The 21,438-nt window shown below is 36.0% G+C and overlaps 1 protein-coding gene across 1 annotated transcript; it reads right to left on the bottom strand.

The window, feature by feature from the left end:
- Window positions 1-1,096: 1,096 nt before the first annotated feature.
- On the bottom strand, window positions 1,097-19,485 carry LOC125227400 (tyrosine aminotransferase). The gene is made up of 5 exons (XM_048131708.1): window positions 19,245-19,485; window positions 5,916-6,244; window positions 5,124-5,597; window positions 4,618-4,800; window positions 1,097-1,455 (listed from the first exon to the last, which is right to left on the bottom strand). The coding sequence occupies exons 1-5, from the start codon at window positions 19,387-19,389 to the stop codon at window positions 1,276-1,278; spliced, it is 1,311 nt and encodes a 436-aa protein (XP_047987665.1). The 5' UTR covers window positions 19,390-19,485; the 3' UTR covers window positions 1,097-1,275.
- Window positions 19,486-21,438: the final 1,953 nt, after the last annotated feature.

The following is a 21,438-nucleotide window of genomic DNA, read 5'->3' as shown; positions in this document are numbered from 1 at the left end:
CTCTGTCAAAAAATTGTCATAGAACAATTAACTTTGATATATTATTTTAAAGTCCAACGCCTTATGTTAGGATCCTTATCAAACACAGGCGAAGGGTTAAGAGTTAATTGGCAAAGCGGTTGTCGACCATTATTTTTAAGTAAAAACACAAATCTAGGGCATTTATGGATCTGAGCTTTAAAAACTTTTATAGCATTATGTGCCTACATAAATGTGTTGTCTCATTGTCTAAATTATCTAAATTCTCAATTGTTTTTTTATCATTTTTAGTGTAATTTCTCTCCATTCCTTTTTTTATGTAATTATTTTTTATAAATTATGTGTGAATTTATTTAATTATTTGTCTTTCTGGTACCTTGTTGTACATGTTGCTGCATTTGTCACTCTCATCTCTTTTTATCCTCTCATTCACTCAAAGGTTAACTGGAAGAAATCCCTCAAAGGGATAAGTCCGCAATTTTTGTTATTAATTGTACAATAAAGAGTTTACTATTACTACTATAACTTTTATATAAATGTGTCGATTCCAAGCAAAAAGTCCCACTTTATCTCTTGCGGTAAAGACGCTTTAACTAGCTTTATTCCTATAAAAAACTAGCAAATCTCGTCCTTAAGACGAAACAGGAGTGAAAATGATAAAAATGCAAAGAATAAATATACTTATGTCATAAAAACAATAAATAAACACATAAACACAGACATTACTGACTAGATTTATAGAAAAAAAATGTGAGTTAAAGACAATTGAAAGATATATTGATTTAAACTAACACGATCTTCACTCATATTATTAAATTAAAACGGAGTCTACCCGTGATCACGGACGTAATGTCATAAGTCTCTGGCGCCTTAGTAAATACGATGGGAAAATTCGCAACTAAATAAGTAGGTTTTTCGCAACTTCAAATTCATGTTTTTAAATTACAAACACTCAAAAATAATAACTGAAAATTTTTAACAAAAATTTTTAAGTCCTAAAATAATGCAATCTTTCATGTTTTTAAATTACAAACACTCAAAAATAATAACTGAAAATTTTTAACAAAAATTTTTTAAGTCCTAAAATCGGGCCCCTTTTGCTTATACCCCAATAAAACGTAAGTTTTACGCGATTAAGTCCCGTTTTAATTTAATAATATGAATTGAAAGATATTACGATAAAATCTTTAAATAGTCGAGAGCATTTGTATGGAGAAATTGACCCCTCGTGTTACGTCTTAAAATGAATGACAAAGTGGGCCTATTGACTAGACTTCGACTTATTGGGTTGTGTCTTCAGATGACTTCGCTGACAGGCTCCACCGACACGGAATTGGTATCTACGTCTTTTATGAGTAGATTATCCCTGGAGGCAACGTGGTCCCTGCAGAACACGGTTATGCGATCGCATGCTTCTCGCATGATACCTTCCGGTACTGTCAGCACAATTCGCATGTAGTTCGGGTACTCGAAACACTGAAAATAAACACAAATTATTGTAAACACTTTAAAGTACAGTCGACTACAAAGAGATGTATCCATTTTTTCACCTTTTACAATGCAATAAGGTGAAAAAGTGTATAGGTAATTACATCTCTTTATAGTCGACTGTACAAGTTTGTGGACGTCGACGATTATGGATGAGAAATAAGAGCTTTATGTTTCGTACATAGTCGGCCATTTTCAGAAAAAAAAATCTTGAAAACCTGAATCTCACAAATCCTGGTGGATTTTTTTGGGGTCATTCTATACACAAAATTGATAGTACTCTCCATAACACCATTAAAAAAAACGGCCAAGATTGAGTCGGACTCGCCGAGGATTCCGTATTAGTACAAGCATTCAAAAGTTAAAATAATTTCATGTTTCTCATATAACTCTAAAGACTTGACTTGAAGTATAGGTACTAATGAGTATTATTGTGTATAGCGGCATCTCTCGGTGAATTCGCTAATTAATTTGCGCGACCTGTATAATAATATGTTGGTTTTTCAGGGATAATTCTTTAAAATGTTAACTGATTTCGACAGATTTTACTTTATTTGAAAGATAATGTTATACGTAAAATCTCAAATTAATGAATACGATATTCTGAAAAAAAAAATGGTCAAATAAAAAAAAAGTTTCCAAGAAAAAAATTAGCATAAAACCATAAATAGGTATTCCGTAAAATTGTCATAATTTTTCGTTGGTAAACTTCGGAGATAAGGGGGGTGGGCGGTTTTTTTTTTTTAATTTTCCTTCAAAATTATTTTTTTTACCACAAAAAAATATAAAAAATAGTTTTGATATGTACTAGAGATGGGCCGAATATTCGGTAAATATTCGGTATTCGGCATATTCGGCAAGTTTTTCAATGTTCGTATTCGGCCGAATAGTTCGGTTATATTGCCGAAATTTACCGAATAAACAAAGTAAATAAATCGTAATTCATCGGATAATGTCGTTTCGTGATTCATCGGATATAGTCCGTTGCTTCTGGAAAGTTATGTATGAAAATGTTGGCATAATTAATGGAAGATTTTTTTTGATTGGGATATGTACATTACAGGCCGAAGTTATTTTTCATCAACCCTCCCCATCCCTCTCCCCTCTGCGTCACCCCTCTTCCCCCCCTTAAATAGCCGAAAATGCGGTTTTTCGCGATTTCTGACAAAACCGTTGTAGATACAGAAAAAGCGTGTAGGAAAAAAGTAATCCTTGATAAATTTACTACAAATCGTTCATTGACACTTTGGTTCTAGCACTTATAGGTTTCGCGTGATCCATCACGAAAGTTGGTCCTTTACTGCAATTTTCTTTAGTGAATGTTAAGTTTTCTCCCAAATTGCTTACGAAATCTGTTTGATATTACTAAAATATTATAAACTGAAAATGAATTTCAGGGGGAAAAATCACTACCATGGGTGGGACTTGAACTCACGGCTACTGCATTGATACTCCAGGGCTCTACCAACAACTACCAAAAGCTCATCCCCAGTCATAGATACACTATATAGATCAATGGTACTCCTAGCGACTACTACCGTGAAAATATTACGTCTTAAATAGTTACTGGAATTCCAAGACATATTGGAAATTCCACCCATGGTAGTGATTTTTCCCCCTTAATTTTATTTTAAGTAGTCATGAGTTACAATATTTTAGTTATATCAAACAAATTTCGACGATTTCGTATGCATTTTGGGCGAAAACTTAACATTCACTAAAGAAGATAAAGCAGCAAAGGACCAACTTTCGTGACGGATCACGCGTAAACTATAAGTGCTAGAACCAAAGTGTTAATGAATGATTTGTAGTAAATTTATTAAGGATTACTTCGTTACTACGCGCTTTTTCTGTATCTTCAACAGTTTTGTCAGAAATCGAGAAAAACTGCATTTTCGGCACTTTAAGGGAGGGTAGAGGGGTGACGCAGAGGAGGGAGGAGTGGGGAGTGTTGACGAAAAATAACTTCGGTCTATAACGTACATATTTCAATTTAAAAAAACCTTCCATTAATTAGGTATGCCGTAATTTTAGCTAATTTCCCCCTGCTAATAATGACATCCTATTTCAGGATTCTAAGGAACCACCAAAGGGATTTAAAAATGCGTTAAAATATAAGTACTTACAATAATTAATTAATTATGTAAAAAAGTGAAATAACGTAGCTTAACATACAAAAACCAAACACAATGCTTGTATTGTTTAAAATCTGAATCTGAATCCTTAGTACTCATTACTAACCAATCATTGAAAAGTTTTAAACTCTACGCCAGGATTTAAAATATGGCGGAACCAAATATTCCATAAACCAATTATTCAGCTGTTACCGAACCGAACATTCGGCCGAATATTCGTATTCGGCAAAGTCCGTATTCGGCCCATCTCTAATATGTACCATTTGAGCTCTTTCTAACGATACCCCACTTGACCTAGTAACTTGACATTTACAATTTCCCACCCCTTTCATTTTGGCAATTTTCTATAATTAATATTAATAAATTTTAAAAAATACTTTCTATTTGTAGAGGCTAACAATGTTCATAACTATTCCAAATTTCAAAGTGATAGCATTTTAAGTAGTTTTCGAGATATTTATAGGAATGTGACAGACGGACCGACAGACAGACGGACAGAGCGGCACCATAAGGGTTCCTTTTGTATCTTTTTGGTACGGAATCCTAAAAGTTATAACCGGAAATGTCACTACTTACACGTTTTAATTTTTTTTCTCACACTTTATAAAAGCGACATCATTTGATAGCTTAATTATAATTTATCTATAGGTACCTGTAGGCCTAGCACATGATGGCTGCGAGAGTATGTCGCCGCGAGATAGATGACAGCTCTTCTTCTAACTGTATTAATGACATAAGGACGGGTAGTCTATCTCGCGGTGACATACTCTCGCGGCAATCATGTGATAACCCTGCTGCTGATATTGCTGAATGCATTGCAGTACAATAAAGTTATTGTCCTACAGATTCTCCGACGTGACCCATTTTTGGTCTTTCTAAACCATGTAAGTCTTATTTGGCAAATGGTGGCCACGTTTTTCCGTAGTAGTAGTAGGTATTACCATACTAGGTACATAAGCATGGGCCTATTATTTTTATGGACCTGACTATTAAATAAATTAATTTAAGTACTGACCTTTCCAGGCAGACAAAAAACCGATTGTTCTGACACTAGCCTCTCGACAAATTGAAGCTCATTTTCAAATTGCGGAAATAGAGACATCTTTATTTGAATCATCATATACATGGCTCCCTGAGGCATCACGGGCCGCAGTCCGGGGGCTCGGCGCAGTGCTTCGTAAGCCAGCTTAGCTTGGCCCTGTAAATGTAAAAAAAGATACAATAAAATCTTCGTGGTACAATACTATATATTTTAATACAGAGGTCTGAGTATCTTGATTATAAGTACCTACTTGATTTTTTTTTTCTACAAAGTAGCCACTATTTAATATATATCAACAGTAAGTAAACGGTCTCAAAATAAACCGTAGGCATAGCAACGTGGAATTAACCATATCCACTTCTACACCTCTCACTTAATCTATTCAAATTTCTTCATCCTAATTAAAATACTACACCGGCGCGGCGGCGCGCGGCGCCCACTAACCGATAAGCTCGCGGTGACCAGAAACTTCCACTCACCTCTAGAAACATTAAAACTTCGTCGAAAAAGCTCTGCGGCGTGAGCTGCAGTATAGCGGGTAACGCACGCTGAATTAGCGTGTTCGGGCCAAGTATCCTTGTTGTCATATTATTCAAACCTCTTCGAACTTCTTTTCCAAATATGTTCTGACGATCATGTATGATCACCCAGCCCATTCTCCAACCAGGCACTAAAAACCGCTTAGTCAGTCCGCCACAAGACAGCACAGGAACATCAATTGAAAGTGAGGAGAGAGCATGATACTGATTACCAGAAAACACCATATGCTCGTATATCTCATCTGCTATTATGGGAACATGATTTCTGGACGCGATATCTAATATTTCAGTCAAGTGCTCTTTACTGTACACGGAACCGCAGGGATTCGACGGATTTATAATAACTATTGCCGCAGTATTGTCATCTATTTGACCCTCAAGATCATCAAGATCTACTTTCCATTGTTGATCAGGCTGTAAAGAAATATAAACAATGTAATTACTGAAGTAAACCTCTAAATTCCCTTAGCAGATACCTACGCAGTAACTAAGAAGATCATGCGTAAATGATCAATATGCAAACTAGTCTACAATCAAATGAAAACTTGTTATGTCTCTAGAAACTTGAATGCCATCGACTCTTGTTTATCTACTTCCACATTTCAATAAACGAGGCGACTTTGCAAATTTTATTAATAACTATAAACCACATGTCCACGAGCTAGATTTATATTTTCCATGCAAGTATACCTATGTATTTCATCAAATTTTTTATAGTTAAATAGCACTTACCAACAAATTGTAATATTTTATTTCAATTCCTAAGCCTTCGGATAAGGTTCTGTATATCAGGAACCCCGGTCGCGGCACCAAAATGTTCTGGCCGGCATCAGCCAGGACGGTAACGGCCATTTCGATGGCGTGTGAGCAGCCGCTGCAGAGGATGACGTCATCGGCCGTGATCGGTCCCTGGTGAGCGCAGTACTCGGCCACCGCTTCCCTGACATCTTGATGTCCTTTACCTGGCCCGTAACTTCTAGAACTATGCAATTCTATACTGTCCCGCACTGCCTGTAGGACTTGGTCTGGTGGATTAAGGTTTCCAAATGTAGTCGGGTCACCTAAAAATATAAAATATATTTATAAATATTAGCAAATAAACTGTTTGTGATAGGTACGTACCAAAAATATTATGCAATAACGAAATAGATTTGTTAATTCCCTTAAAAATCCGGCTTTAATTCTCGCTAATTTGAATGCCAACCTTGTTAACCTTGACTTAATTGATATACCTCCTCTAATTCTAACAAATATCACATTTTTCCACTAGTCACCTATATTATAATGTTTTCTTTTCCTTGCTTGAATCGAACTTATTCAGTCAACTATAATAATTATTAAGTCAACTATACAATATTGTCACCACCCCTTTTCTCGCATAAGTATCGTAGAAGTTGACTGTGGGAATAGTTATTTTTGCAAAAATGGTGATCCGCCGTTTCTCAAATTAAACAAATCGATACGACAGGTGTAGCAATTTTTAAATTATAAATACATTTTTTTTTTCTTAGCCTATTGGAGTGTCCCACTGCTGGGCAAAGGCCTCTCCCCTGGCTCTCCATAATAATTCCCGATTTTCCGTTACTTCCGGCCAGTTATTTTGGAAGTCGTCAAGGTCGTCCCGCCATCTTTGCCTGGGCCTGCCCCGCCCACGCTTTTTCGTCGGCATCCACTTGGTGGCTATGTTAGCCCACCTATCCGGATGCATGCGATAGACGTGGCCGGCCCAGTCCCATTTAAGCCTGGCGGTTTTTCTGCCAACGTCAGCAATGCGAGTCTTAGAGCGCAGCGTGGTGTTACGGACGCGGTCGGTCCTTTTAACACCTAAAATGCTGCGCTCCATAGCGCGTTGGCAAACCTTCAGTTTGGACTTCTGGTTTCCTGTGAGCGACCATGTTTGTGCATCGTAGGTTAGGACGGGCAGTATACACATGTCGACGAGTTTTCGCTTTAGTGAAAGTGGAAGGTGTCCCTTCATATGCTCCTTCATGGACCAGTAGCTCTTCCAGGCGTTATCGACACGGCGTTCGACTTCTTTGTCTTGCCTGTTGCTGAAAGAAACTAGCTGGCCCAAGTAAATGTACTCGTCGACATATTGTATATTCTGCCCGTCTACCTCGACCCTACGTTTCTTGCTGTTGGTCATTGCTTGGGTCTTTGCACGATTCATTTGAAGTCCAACCTGAAGGCTTGCATTGCTCAGATCTTGGAGCATTTGTTGTAATTCTGATTCCGAAGAGGCGAAAAGGATAATGTCGTCGGCGAAACGAAGGTTTGTTAATCTTCTGTCGCCGATGACTATCCCTCTAGCCTCCCAGGAGACCGCTCTTGAAAACTTCTTCTTCTTCTTTTTTAAATACATATTATATTTAATTATAAAGGAAAATAGTAGGTATTTAAATAACGTGAATCTCGCTACAACGTAATCCTGCAAAAGGATTCATGTAGGAGGTGCAAGCACACATTGCTCGCCCTTAGAGTTAATTGGTCAAAGGCGCCTAGCCTTCAGAGATAACATACACTAGAGAAATTTCGACGGGTACCTCGGCGGTCGGGGTGGTGTAGTAGTTTAGCACGTCAGCCGCGACAGCTGGAGACCCGCGGCTTCGATTCCCGGCTTCACCACCAGTGGGCTTGATCGCTTTTTAACCGCCTTCCAAATCTCAAAGGAAGGGGTTATCAAGTCTTCCCGTGAACTCAGAATCTTGAAATTTGGTACGAAGCAACGTCTTATAGCATAGATAAAGGAAAAATTACGAAAACCATAAATTTTTAGTCTGTATGAAATTTTTTGTACGGAACCCTTTTATTTTTTTAAATATTTGTTCCTCGATATCTCCGTTGTTACTAGACCGATTTTGAAAATTTTTTTTTTGATTGAATGTATATTAGGGTGTTTCACATTTGTATGGGAAAAATAAAATTGTGATATTTTTTCTGACTTCGCTCGGCTTTCGGTTCTAAGCTTATCTTAAACGCATATATACCAAATTTCAAGTGATTTGGACGTTGTTTAGAGGTCGCGCTTGATGAACAGTTTGAAAGAAAGTCACTAACAAGTAATGTTATTCAATTTTATTACCAAATAAATAGAGTAGTTGTAAATTATTTTAAAGTAAAAGTAAATTTATTAAACTTAAAATACAACAGTTGTAACATCCATTCTTGATAAAAGAAAGTCATCACCCAACTAACAAAAATTAGTCTTATAGTGGCTTATAATGCCAAAAATAGTACTCTTATAATAACCTTGTAAACCCTTTACAAGAGGGCATTTGGGCACACCTTATAAGGCCAAAAACCTTATATCCCCCTTGTAGTTGCTATATTATTAGCTTTCTTATCTTGTACGTGCTTTATTATGGCATGCAATAAGAAAGTTAACCTTATAATGGCAAGAAAAGTGCTTTTAAAAGGCTAATGTACTAATAAGAATCATATTTAAAGCTTTAATAAAGGCAATTATACTTGTAAGAATCATATTCAAAGCTTTAATAAGGGCAATAGCTCTTGTACACGTTTTGTGATCATCAGATATAAGGGAGTAAAACTCATAACGGCGAAACAGGATGCTGTTTTAAAAGTTTATTGTGCTTTTCGTAGTGATTTATGTGTACATCATCATCAAGTCATCCATTTTGCAAGTTAGTAAACGGTAAGTTAACTTTTACATATTACAATTATTTGCTTATTTATTATGAAAACTGTGTGGGAATCCAATTTCATGGTGAAATGTGATATAAAATGTGTTGTATTATTAATGCGCCCTTGTATTAAAATGGTTTTGTACTAAAAATGCGGTTAATTAATTTTGACATGTCTTGAGCAAGGCTGTTATAAGAGTAAAAGCAGTAAGCACATCATTTACAAATACTCTATAAGAGTAAAAACTTTATAATAGCCACCGGTGTTACTTATGATTCGCCATTTTATATATCTTTAGGGTTCCTTCTCACAATTAGTGAAATCCCGAACTTTACCATCTAGTTAAATATTTGTAACGGATACCAGTTAAAAATTCATAACGTTATCGTTAGAGAGCAGATTTCAGGTAGCGATTTAAATATTAATATGAATATGACTCGCATACAATATTTATTATTTTTTCTACACACGAAAAAATGTATGGGAAAGTAAAACCCTTTTTGGATGCTTTTGTGAATATTGGGCAAAAATTATAATGATAATAAATAAAAATAAAAAAAATATTTATTTATACTTATTTCTTTAAGAGGGCATTCAACGAAAACGTCGTAATAATGTAAAATTGATAGTTTTAGTCGGCAAAATGCTACACTTTCCGTCATCTAAAAGACTTATTAAGTTCAGGATTCGATTAGGACATCTTCTTAACTTACATGTTGTGAGACTGGATTTTTAAAAACTAACTCACTTAATTAATTATGATTTTTTTCTGGTGCATGTTTAGGAAAACCCGCGAAAAGTGCTGACTTAGTCCGTCTAATTTGTAAAATTTGGATAGTTTTGAATGCTTCAAGTGGTAAATTTGTATTATGTATATCCTGTACTACAATCTTTTGAGACTACTTCTTTGTTATAAGGCTTTAGAATAGAGTAAATGAGGATATGATGAATCCAATTTGTTTCAGAAATCACCTCAGATTAAGTGTCAATTTCTTCGAAAACTTACGTGTTTTTGAAGTAGTTTTAATATAAAAATAATCTGCAACGCTTACTTAAACAGATTTTATGCAAAAGTTTTCTATTAATTGCAATTTAATATTTTTGACGATTTTTTAAAAATGCCTCCTTATTACCGGTTACGCGCTTGCGATGTCAGTACCGCGGCAGAGCTTGTAGAGGCAGGACGTATGTTAGTCCGCTCCGCACGCGGCTCGACGATCGCGAAGTTATTTTGTCATTGTGTGCGGCACCCGCCGTGTCCAAAACCGCACTTGTGTGCGTGTTTGGCTGTACTGTTGCATGTATACTGCGACCGAAAACTTTGATCCTTGGGTTGACGACTTTGGTTACTAACTAATTAACTTGACTAATATTTTTAGTAAGTATTATTTATTATTGAATATCATTTTAGGTTACTGACTCGTCTCAACAAAATCTTTGACAATAGATGGTACTCAGGATCTGATGATGAAGTCAGATGGTAGTCATGAGCTCTCATCAACCAGGTCTTGAAACCATTTCGTGTTTGGGCTCGTTTGATTTGCCTCAACAAGATCTTTGACAAGAGGTGATGGTACCCAGGATCTGATGATGAAGCCGGAAGGTAGTCATGAGTTCTCATCAACCAGGTCTTGAAACCATTTCGTGTTTGGGCTCGTTTGATTTGCCTCAACAAGATCTTTGACAAGAGGTGATGGTACCCAGGATCTGATGATGAAGCCGGAAGGTAGTCAACAGAATTCATCAACCAGGTCTTGAAACCATTCCGTGTTTGGGCTCGTTTGGTTCGTCTCAACAAGATCTTTGACAAGAGATGGTACCCAGGATCTGATGATGAAGCTGGAAGGTAGTCAAGAGAATTCATCAACCAGGTCTTGAAACCACTCCGTGTTTGGGCTCGTTTGGTTCGTCTCAACAAGAACTTTGACAAGAGATGATACCCAGGATCTGATGGTGAAGCCGGAAGGTAGTCAAGAGTATTCAACAACCAAGTCTTGAAACTCTTCTGTGTTTGGGCTTGTTTGATTCGTCTCAACAAGATCTTTGACAAGAGATGGTACCCAGGATCTGATGATGAAGCTGGAAGGTAGTCAAGAGTATTCCACGACCAGGTCTTGAAACCACTTCTTGTTTGGGTTCGTTTGATTCGTCTCAACAAGATCTTTGACAAGAGATGGTAATCACTCTTTTATACTCTGGCGCATCCACTGTCTCAGTGTGTCAACAGTCAACTAAAGCAAGTAGGCGTAGCGTAGAGTTGTATTTCCTTACAAAAAACTAATACATAGATGTGGACCTTCCTGTGCTCCATGCAATTAAAACAACATAATATTTAAAAACCGGCCGAGAGCGTGTCGGGCCACGCTCAGTGCAGGCACTGAGCGTGGCCCGACACGCTCTCAGCCGGTAGATAGCCGCTCGGGTCTTCCGTAGTTTTCCATATTTTTAAAAAACTACAGAACCTATCAAGTTCAAAACAGTTTTCCTAGAAAGTTTATAAAGTTCTACTTTTGTGATTTTTAAATATTTTTTAAATATATTGTTAAAAAGTTAGAGGGGGAAGGGGGACACTTTTTTTTCCTTTAGGATCGATTATTACCGAAAATATTAATATTATCAAAAAACGATTTCAGTAATTCATTTTTAAATACCTATCCAGCAATAAATCACACGTTAGGGTTGAAATGAAAAAAAAAAAATCACGCCCTACTTTACGTGTAGGGGGGTGGGTACCCTAATAAAACATTGTTTCCACTTTTTATTTTTGCACTTTGTCGGCGTGACTGATATACATATTGGTACCAAATTTCAGCTCTCTAGTTCTAACGGTCACTGAGATTATCCGCGGACGGACGGACGGACGGAGGGACAGACAGACAGACATGGCGAAACTATAAGGGTTCCTAGTTGACTACGAAACCCTAAAAACACATTTTAAATATAAAAAAAACTACTTAAAATTAAAGAAAACCGATCTTAGTTCCATTATATATATGTACCTAGAAAACATCATCATCTTCCTTGCGTTATCCCGGCATTTGCCACGGCTCATGGGAGCCTGCGGTCCGCTTTGACAACTAATCCCAAGATTTGGCGTAGGCACTAGTTTTTACGAAAGCGACTGCCATCAGACCTTTCAACCCAAAGGGTAAACTAGACCTTATTGGAATTAGTCCGGTTTCCTCACGATGTTTTCCTTCACCGAAAAGAACCTAGAAAACATATATCATATGCAAAATGAAATAAAACTAAGAAAACGGATTATATTCATTATACGCGAAATAATCTGATTCCATAAATTTATTTCATGAGTAACTATCGCGGTGACAGAAGACAATATTATATACACAATTTATTATATTATAAAAGGTTTTTTAAATTATTTCTTCCAAGGCTACACACATTTTAATAGAAAAAACTGTGATAACTTTAATAATTAAACTAAAAGGTCAAGTATTTATGCACGAAATCATGTATGCAAATATGTAATTTATATGGCGGTGTTTTTACGCAAGTATCAATAATGGTTAGTCCGCAACGCTACTGACGGCGTGGCGGTACCGACCATGAATGCTATCCCTTTCGCTCTAGCCGCACGTAAGGTTGGTTCGAAGAGGATCGCACGCTATGTCTGTACCGCAGGCTACAATCGTTATGCTTCTGGTTATAGTGTGCGTCTGCACACAGGCGCACGCCAGCGCCGCCGGCGTCGAAATTCGAGCAAGCAGATTTTTTGAAAGCGCTCTTAATATTTCTTCTGCGCATTGCACAGTAAAAACTTCTATTATGGCTCAAAGAATAAAAAAAGGAAAATAATTCTCTTCTTATATATATTTAAATTGAAAGTCCATTATTTAGAATAAAATACTTTTTTTTAAATGTAGTTTGTTGAAAAAATAACATTAATTTAATCTAATTATTCAGTGAAGTTTGTGGTGTGCGATGTAGGTAATAATAATAGATTATAAACCACATGACATGTATTTAATAAATTGCACTAGTCATATCCATATTAATATTTAAATCGCTACCTGAAATCCGCTGTCTAGTTATCATGTACTTGGCGCAAACCTTTGAAATTGCATTTTTGTTCGAAAGACCGTTCTTTTTAAACCGGTATTTTGGGGAACGCTTTGATAAAGGTTTGGTTCGATTAACCGGCATAGAACAAAATAAAACCGTGTAGTTCGCAGCATGTCAGGTAATACTGATATTTTCAATATTTCATTAGGAAGTTATACCTAGAATTTTCAATTTAAAACAAACTTGTGCTTCGGAATATTTAATCTTCTGGTGCCTTATTTTATTACTTCCTATTGATTTATTGTAAATGCTGAGTCAAATACTCTATTTGATATTTATTATTATGGTTATTGTTACAGAATCTGTGGATGAGATACATAGTCAGCCGTTTTTAGTGACGTGAAGATGACAACTCTTCTCCTCCTCTTAGTAAGTAAGTGCTATTGAAAACCACAGACGATTTCAGTACCGCCATCACAATGGACTTTGTGTCGATAACTATAAACAGCCTAGCCTAAGACTTCAAATATTTTTTTTTTTTTATTACAGATGAACTACAAAACGGCACATATTCTGATGGAGAAAATCAGTCACAATCATTACTTACACCCAAAAATAAGCCCGGAGTGGTGGATCAAAAAACATGCAAAATGGAAGAGGACGCAGGAAATAGTTTAGGTTGTAAGAAAATCACACCAAGCAAAGATGGCGCTGATAATTCAAAACAAGAAAACGAAAATCAATATATCTTTTGTGAATTTGATGAAGACCTCGATAAAAGAAACTACTTATTATTTTGGAAATTTACTGATGATAGGTTAATTACAATTTCTACCACCGTGTAGGCGCTCTGAAGAATATATTAATATTTTGAAGTATGTAGACTCATTGAAACAGCAACATCGTGAGCAATAGAACTGAAAATATTAATCTTATAAAGTTACTTGTATCGGTTTGGTTTCGTTGCACATAAATAAATATCTTAAAAACAGTGAGTTTGTCTTTATTTGTCCTCAATTTTAATCTGTCTTAGTCCCAAAAGGACTACATATAAAATCGGTTTCTTCTTAAAATAGCCGAACATTGTATTCACTTATTCAGATCGTCCAAAATTTACAATGATAATCCGCAATAAAAGATTTTTATTTATTTCAGACCAAAGTCCATAAAGTAAGGAATACACTTTTGGAACTTATTCTAATAAAGTTAATCTTAAAAATTAATATTAGTAGGTACTGATGGATAAAAAAACTGAGTGCCTTGGTAATAGTCTCTTATACGCTCAGTTATGTATAATTGGCCACCTCCGAGTGCATGCTAGTCTGGTATAACCCGTGGACTGGACACTCTATTTAATAATGTAAACATTGTAAAACATGGAAACAATGGACCAGTTACATTTGCCCTCCAGTCGAGATCTGCCCCGCGGCCCCGCTGTATATAGTATTAGGCCTTAACATTTTTCACCGCAGAGCTACAGACACCTTAAATAAGAACAAAAAATATAATTATTAAGCTAAATCCAAACTCAATTCATCATTTAACGATATACCTGTATTACTGTCACTGCTGCTTGCCTGCATATTCTTATAATTATTCCATAATGGCATCCTCTACGGAACCACTAATCGATAAGTTGGGATCAGATTGTTCACATTCGCTGGATTTTCAAAATGACGAATCAAGTTTTATAAAAACTTTTAATACGACACTTTCAAGAATAATGCCTTTATAATTATTGTATAAGAGAAAATGTATTGCTTTAATTCTTTTAAACACTTTATAAAATGCTATAATTTGTTTGCTGGATAGACGTTTTATAATATGCTCCTATGAGGCATAAAGCATCATAGTTATCTTATGCATTACTTTTATAAGAATAATTGGCCATAACAAAAGCTTTTATAGTGCTTTGTATATTATACAGCGAAAAGGCATTTTAAATGGCTTCTATAAGAATACATATTTTTAAACCCTTATTGCAGTCATATAAATTGGACTTATTAACGTGTACATGGCCAAGTTATAAGAGTAAATGTACTATTGGCCAAATCCTCTTATAATGAGCTACTATAAGAGTAAATATTTTTAAACCCTTATTGCAGTCATATAAATTGGACTTATTAACGTGTTCATGGCCAAGTTATAAGAGTAAATGTACTATTGGCCAAATCCTCTTATAATGAGCTACTATAAGAGTAAATATTTTTAAACCCTTATTGCAGTCATATAAATTTGACTTATTAACGTGTACATGACCAAATTATAAGAGTAAATGTACTATTAGGCCAAATTCTCTTATAATGAGCCGCTATAAGGAACTCTGGCATAATGAATGCTATTTTAAAACTACTATGAGTGTTTAGCCCTTATAGATTGATTTTATAAGGATATTTTGTTTGTTGGGCATCATCATAATTTAGCTTACAAATGTAAGCCGCAACCTTATCTTCTGTTCGCTTAAGTAGTAGGTAAGTAGTAACTAGTAACGCATTTTCTGTGATGTTCGACACCGATGTTTTGCTCTTTATCATTGACTGGAGCGTTAATTTCTATTATTAAATATATTCTCCTCTTTGCGGTATCATAGACTATTGTCAGACTATCGACCAAGTCTCTGGTGTTAGGGCTACAATAATCGCTGACGCTAACATCCTGGACATTAAATAGTTCGAAAACAAAAATCACAAAGGTAAGTACGGTCTATGTCCCGGTAAATATACTTAAGTCAAAGAACGATCTTGTTTTCTTCCTTGTCGTTACACTCTTGGCAGAGTGGTAGTCGTCACATCAGGGGTGGTAGCAAGCTTAACAATGCATGGCCACTCCTTACGCATTCGTAGAGTGGGCCACTGAATGCAGCCTTGACTTGGCCAGTCCATAGCATCTGAACCTTGTCCAGGACACTCCTAGCTTTCTTCTGCAGCACCACATTTCTAGGACATCTATCTTTTTTCCCCTTGAAGTCCATGTCTCAGCACCGTAAAGAAGTATGGGAAAATTGGGAGATACTAATGCCCTGACAAGTCGCATTTTAGTGGCATTTGTGATGTTTCTTTTTCTCCATATTTTCCTGAGCCGGTCCATGGCGGACCTGGTGATAGCCATGTGCCGCTTCATTTCTTCCACCTATCCTGTTATTAGTGCCCTGAGAGGGCCGATAGACCACTGCTTCATGTCAAAAACAGGACAAAAAATCAACAAAACTAGAAGGAAGTGTCCAAAAAATTCCATAAGGAACTATGCCTATACATAACATGTTTAGAAGTTATATATATTAATTTGTATATTTAATTATATTTAATAAGAAAACTGTAAAAGAGACTGAAACGACTCCACAGTCAAAAAAGTTTTGTACATTGTATTTAAGTTATGTTTTGTAATTCTGAGAACTAAATGCCTAGAAACTAAATGTCACGACTACTACTCATTTTTAAAAAAGAACTTGCTTCAATATAAACACTACTCATCAAAATCACTCTTAAACCACCTCCTACAAAAAGTTACATGAGTTTTGTTCCTAGCCTCTCCTGCGCCCATAGTAACTTCTTCAGACAAAAGTTGCCACAGAGCGCGACCTCTAAATATTGTCCGATTTCGCTGATTTTTGGTATATGGGCTCTGTATAGGTGTAGAACCAAGAAGAAAAGCGAAGTCAAAGATAAATCAAAATTTTGGAAAAATGAAACACCCTAATGTATATTCATACAGATTGGTCCCATTTTTCTCAGAACCCAGTTCTGCTGATGGGATCCTGGAGAAATCGAGGGAACTCCTCAAATCTGAAAGGCATACATATGGTGATTTTTGTGTTTTTAAAGGAACAGCATGCATTTACGTACGGAACAGTGACATTTGGTGCAGTGGAACTCCTGATGATGGTCAGAATGGAACTCCTCAAATCTGAACGGCACACTTATAGTGACTTTGGTATTTTTATAAGAACAGCATGCACTTACGTCCAGAACAGTGATATTTGGTGCAGTGGAATTGCTGATGATGGTCAGAACGGAACTCCTCAAATCTGAACGGCACACTTATAGTGGACTTTGGTATTTTTATAAGAACAGCATGCACTTACGTCCAGAACAGTGACATTTGGTGCAGTGGAACTGCTGATGAAGAGTGAGCCGCCCCTGGTTAGAGTTCCGTTCTGATAATCATTCTCATCTGTAAGTACTTCAGAATCATCCAGATTTCAAAATTGGTTCAGAAATGACGGAGATATCGAATAACAAACATTAAAAAATATACAGACGAATTGATAACATAATCCAACATTTGAAAGTATTTATCACCAGAACCCCAAAGGAAGGCGGTTTTTTTTTTCTTAAAAATTATTCTTTAGTGCATGTATGGTACCTATCTATTTCAGTTTCCAATTTATATGTATTGTTAAATTTGTTAACAAACCTGAAATACTTACATTTTTTATGGGGGGTGGGGGGAGGCAAAATATGAATGTCAGGTTACTAAGTCTGGTGGGGTATCGTTAGAAAGAGCTAAAATTGTACATAACAAAACATTTTTTTCTCTTGTGAAAAACCTCTATAAATTTTTAATACCTACCTATCTAACAATATATCACACGTTAGGATTGAAATGAAAAATAAATCATTCCCCATTAATGGAATATTTTTTCCACTTTTTATTTTACTTTTTTTTTTTGGATGATTACTATATTTTATTATACATATTGGTACCAAATTCCAGCTTTCTAGTGCTAACAGTTAATGAGCTTATCCGCGGACGGACGGACGGACAGACAGACATGGCGAAACTATAAGGGTTCCTAGTTGACTACGGAACCCTAAAAAACATTATTTCTTTCGCGTCATGGTGAAGGGTGACGCTGATGTACCTAACACTAGATAGCGCCACTGCCGAAATTTTCATATCTTAAGGATTCGATTTTTTGGTTGTTTCCACATAAATTGCTGAGAAAATCAGAAAACCACCTAATATTATTGTATAAATATTTTTTTCGTTGTTCTTAAACACTGTAAATGTCCCCAGAAGCTTGCAAAGGTTAAAGTGGCCACTTTTATTTTAAGTCAAGTTGTTACAAAAAAGTAGAATAATACTTCCCCGCCGAGAATTCTAGTCATGATCTAAGCCGACTTAGTTTACTGCCTTTACTGGGAATTGCGGGTTGGAAACTAAATAAATATTTTTAGGGTTTCGTACATCAAAAAGAAAAAAACGGAACCCTTATAGAATCACTCGTGCGTCTGTCTGTCCGTCTGTCACGCCCAATTTTTTCCAAAACTACTGGACCGACTAACTTGAAATTTGGCACACAAAATTATGTTAACCTGGTGACGGCTGTGACCCAAAGACGGACATGTAATTTAAATTAGGAAAATTTAGGTATAGGGACCACTATTGGGGGTTATAGTGAAAATTAGAAATCATAGTTTTTGAACTGTGTTGTGTTGCATACCAAATGAAAGAGCTTTTTATCGGTATTTAAAAAAAAATGTTTTTTTAGTCAAGTAAGTTAAGTAATAATAGGCAAAAAATAACCATTACCCCCTTATCTCCGAAACTACTAATCGTAAAATTCTCAAAAAAATACACTAGATAGTCTTTCTGCCTATACATTACAGAAAAACCTATTAAGAAACGTACAGTCAAGCGTAAGTCGGACTTAAAAAAAAATAACTCAAATTATGAATTTCACTCACTGCCGCTGCAAGGAGTTACCAAATCTCTTGAAAGTATGTGATCGCTTTTGAATATTACATATAAATTTATTTCTGTTTCGGTTTTTTTTAGAAATTGTTCAAAATATCGATTATTCGCAAAAAATACTGAAGTGCCTACAAAAAGGGAGGCGCTTAAGCCCTTCTTGTGGTGTAAGGAACCCTTGCAACGCGAGTGCAACTCGCACTTGGCCGGTTTTTTTAGCTTTTGAGAGTACTTACATCGTTTTAAATTTTCCAATACCTACCTAACCTACTGCTTAAAATGTAATCTATGTCTAGTCTAACCAACATATTTTTTATACTAATCGTATGTGTTTTATTAAAATCGATTTTTCCAAAAACTCAGTCTAAGTCAATGAACTTGTTTACAGCGAACTTGAGCTTTTTGACACGCGAGCTTAAAATAATTCAGAGCGGAGTAGGTACACTAGGTACCTAACAACGTACCTAACCAGTTGGCTTTAGTGCCTGTTAGCTATTTTAAAATATTAATGTAAGATTATTTAAGTTTTATTTTACTTACCTATAATATTTTTATGACATTCAGATTCAGTTCTTAATTTTGATTCGACACTATTTTAAGCTTTTATTTACAGTTAAGTACCGTTCCGCGCCTTAAAAGCTGCCCAATCCTCTTTGTAAGTCTTGTAACAAACACATCACTGCCCCGCACCTATGAACTCACCAATGGAAAGAGCAATAAGCTGCTTATTAGGGTGGGGTTCCACCTGCAAGTTCTCGACGATCTCCCTGATCGTGTTATGGGTGTTGCGCGCCAACGCTGAAGCACGCACCTCCCACACCTCCCTGCTCCGAGACCGCTGCGACATGGGCACACAACTTGCAAATGGTGAACGCTATGGTGACACTTTAGAGAACACAATCGTGAATAGTGACCGCTTACCGATACACCTCGGTTTTGTATAGAAACCGATCTGGTGTGAGACGGCTGGCGTGATCGAGCCGCGGAACTGGTTTCAAAATGCAGATGAGATGACGACAGTGGAGCTAGTTGTAAACATTCCACCCTTACCTCCATAAACTACTCCACTCTTCGTACCAATGGCCCCGGATTATTCATTAAATATATAACGCATTTAATGCGCAGCAGCTTCAATACGCAGTTTTAATCATTATGTAATTACAATGCATTTTCTAACTGCAGTAAATAATACTTACATGTAAATATATCTAAATACATCCAAATTCGAAGCTTTATACATCCAAATTCGGTTGTAAATACTATTTAAAATAATACTAACATTTATTTTATCTTATCAATACCTACTTGTGAGAAATTAGCTCTTTACTATAACTTCCGCCCTCAGTAAATATACTTGATTTCACGTAAAAGTGTTCAGACTGTTTGCATGTGCTAACAAATAATGAGACATGCAAACTCTCACATTTATTTTATGATATTAATACCTATGTAATTGTAGGGTTCATTATCATTACCAATAATGTGAATCCAATGAATATTATGCAATTAGCTATGATTAAAAATAAAGCGATAACAATAGAAACGTTTCCACGGACTCCACGGTGTACAATACCGTGATTTGGGGTGAGTGGAGTTCGCGGGGGAGTTGGATCTCGAACCCTTTATTGTTAATTAAAAAAAGTTTTCAAAATACGATTTTATCGTATTATTAAACCATAAGTACCTACCAATGTTATGTAAAAAAAACCTTTTTATGTAAACTTTGTAGATAAGGTGATGGCGGAAACGGTGAATTTTTAAACATGCATTTCTCCAAAAAATGCAATCATCATCCTCCTTGCGTTATCCTATATTTGCCACGGCTCATGGGAGCCTGGGGTTCGCTTTGACAACTAAAAATGCAATAATATAAAAAAATGTGTTGTTATGTACAATTATAGCTCTTTCACTTGATGATCTAGTTACGCTGTTTATATCTAGGTAATTCAAAATATTCAAATCGATAACATTATTATGTTTGTTACCTACATAGTTCTCGAGATATGATATTTAGCAATGTGACAGAAAGACGGACAGTTGGACCACCATTGTACCATTTTGGTTTGGAACCCTAAAAAATACTAAACGGATTTTTACGAAATTCCACCTATCAATATAGTAGAGGAGTTGTACGAGCATTTGTATGGGAGGGGTCATAAATTCATAATAATTCCCACAGAATCGAAGTTTGGTTTTTTTAGTTCTTTGTGTGTGTCTTTTTGACATACTAAAAATATAGTGAAATATATTTATGCAAAATGCGTTTTTTCGACCGCCAAAAGTTGTATGAAAAATTACTATGGAAAAAAAAATCCTAAAATTTAAAAATCGTCTCTGGTATCAACTTATGGGGAATTAGGCGGCAAAAAATTTTATAGCGTTGATGTTTAGCAAAAACATAACAATTTTTCACTATTTTAGTAAAATTAAAATCATAAATTTGATCAAAGGAAGCAATTGAAACATAAATATGTGTTAAAATGTCAAATATTAATATTAGCGCCATCTAGCCGAGCGTTCCCCAAAGGTGTAACGCCACCTAGGCCACCATACCTTTTTCTCTATGGCTTTGAGGTACGTTTTTTTCTTAGACTTTATCCGTCTATACGGAGTTATTGGTAAAGTCAGACAATTGGAACCCTAGGGCACTGTAGAACTATGTCACAGTGACGTTATAAATCAGATTGTAAGAAATCTCTTACTGCTTACTATTTTGACATGGTTGTAGAGTGGCCTAGGGTTCCAATTGGTTGACTGTACCTATTCCAAATTTCAAAGCAATTCAAGCGATAGCATAAGTAGTTTCGAAATATTTAGTAATGTGACAGACGGACAGAGTCGCACCATACGGGTTCCTTTTGTACCTTTTCTGTACGGAACGCTAAAAAGCGACATT

The sequence above is a fragment of the Leguminivora glycinivorella genome, chromosome 6, assembly GCF_023078275.1.
Source record: "Leguminivora glycinivorella isolate SPB_JAAS2020 chromosome 6, LegGlyc_1.1, whole genome shotgun sequence".
NCBI classification, from domain to species: domain Eukaryota; kingdom Metazoa; phylum Arthropoda; class Insecta; order Lepidoptera; family Tortricidae; genus Leguminivora; species Leguminivora glycinivorella.
Note: the sequence above shows the minus strand (reverse complement) of the source record. Positions and strands in the feature narration are given on the sequence as shown.

What these genes read in the sequence shown, in the direction of transcription:
- LOC125227400 (XM_048131708.1), bottom strand. Translation starts at nt 19,389, where the DNA reads ATGTCGCAGCGGTCTCGGAGCAGGGAGGTGTGGGAGGTGCGTGCTTCA. An exon ending in GCTTATTGCTCTTTCCATTG is followed by an intron (nt 6,245 to 19,244) that starts GTGAGTTCATAG and finishes TTATATTTTTAG; the next exon opens with GTGACCCGACTACATTTGGA. An exon ending in AAGTTTTAATGTTTCTAGAG is followed by an intron (nt 4,801 to 5,123) that starts GTGAGTGGAAGT and finishes TTACATTTACAG; the next exon opens with GGCCAAGCTAAGCTGGCTTA.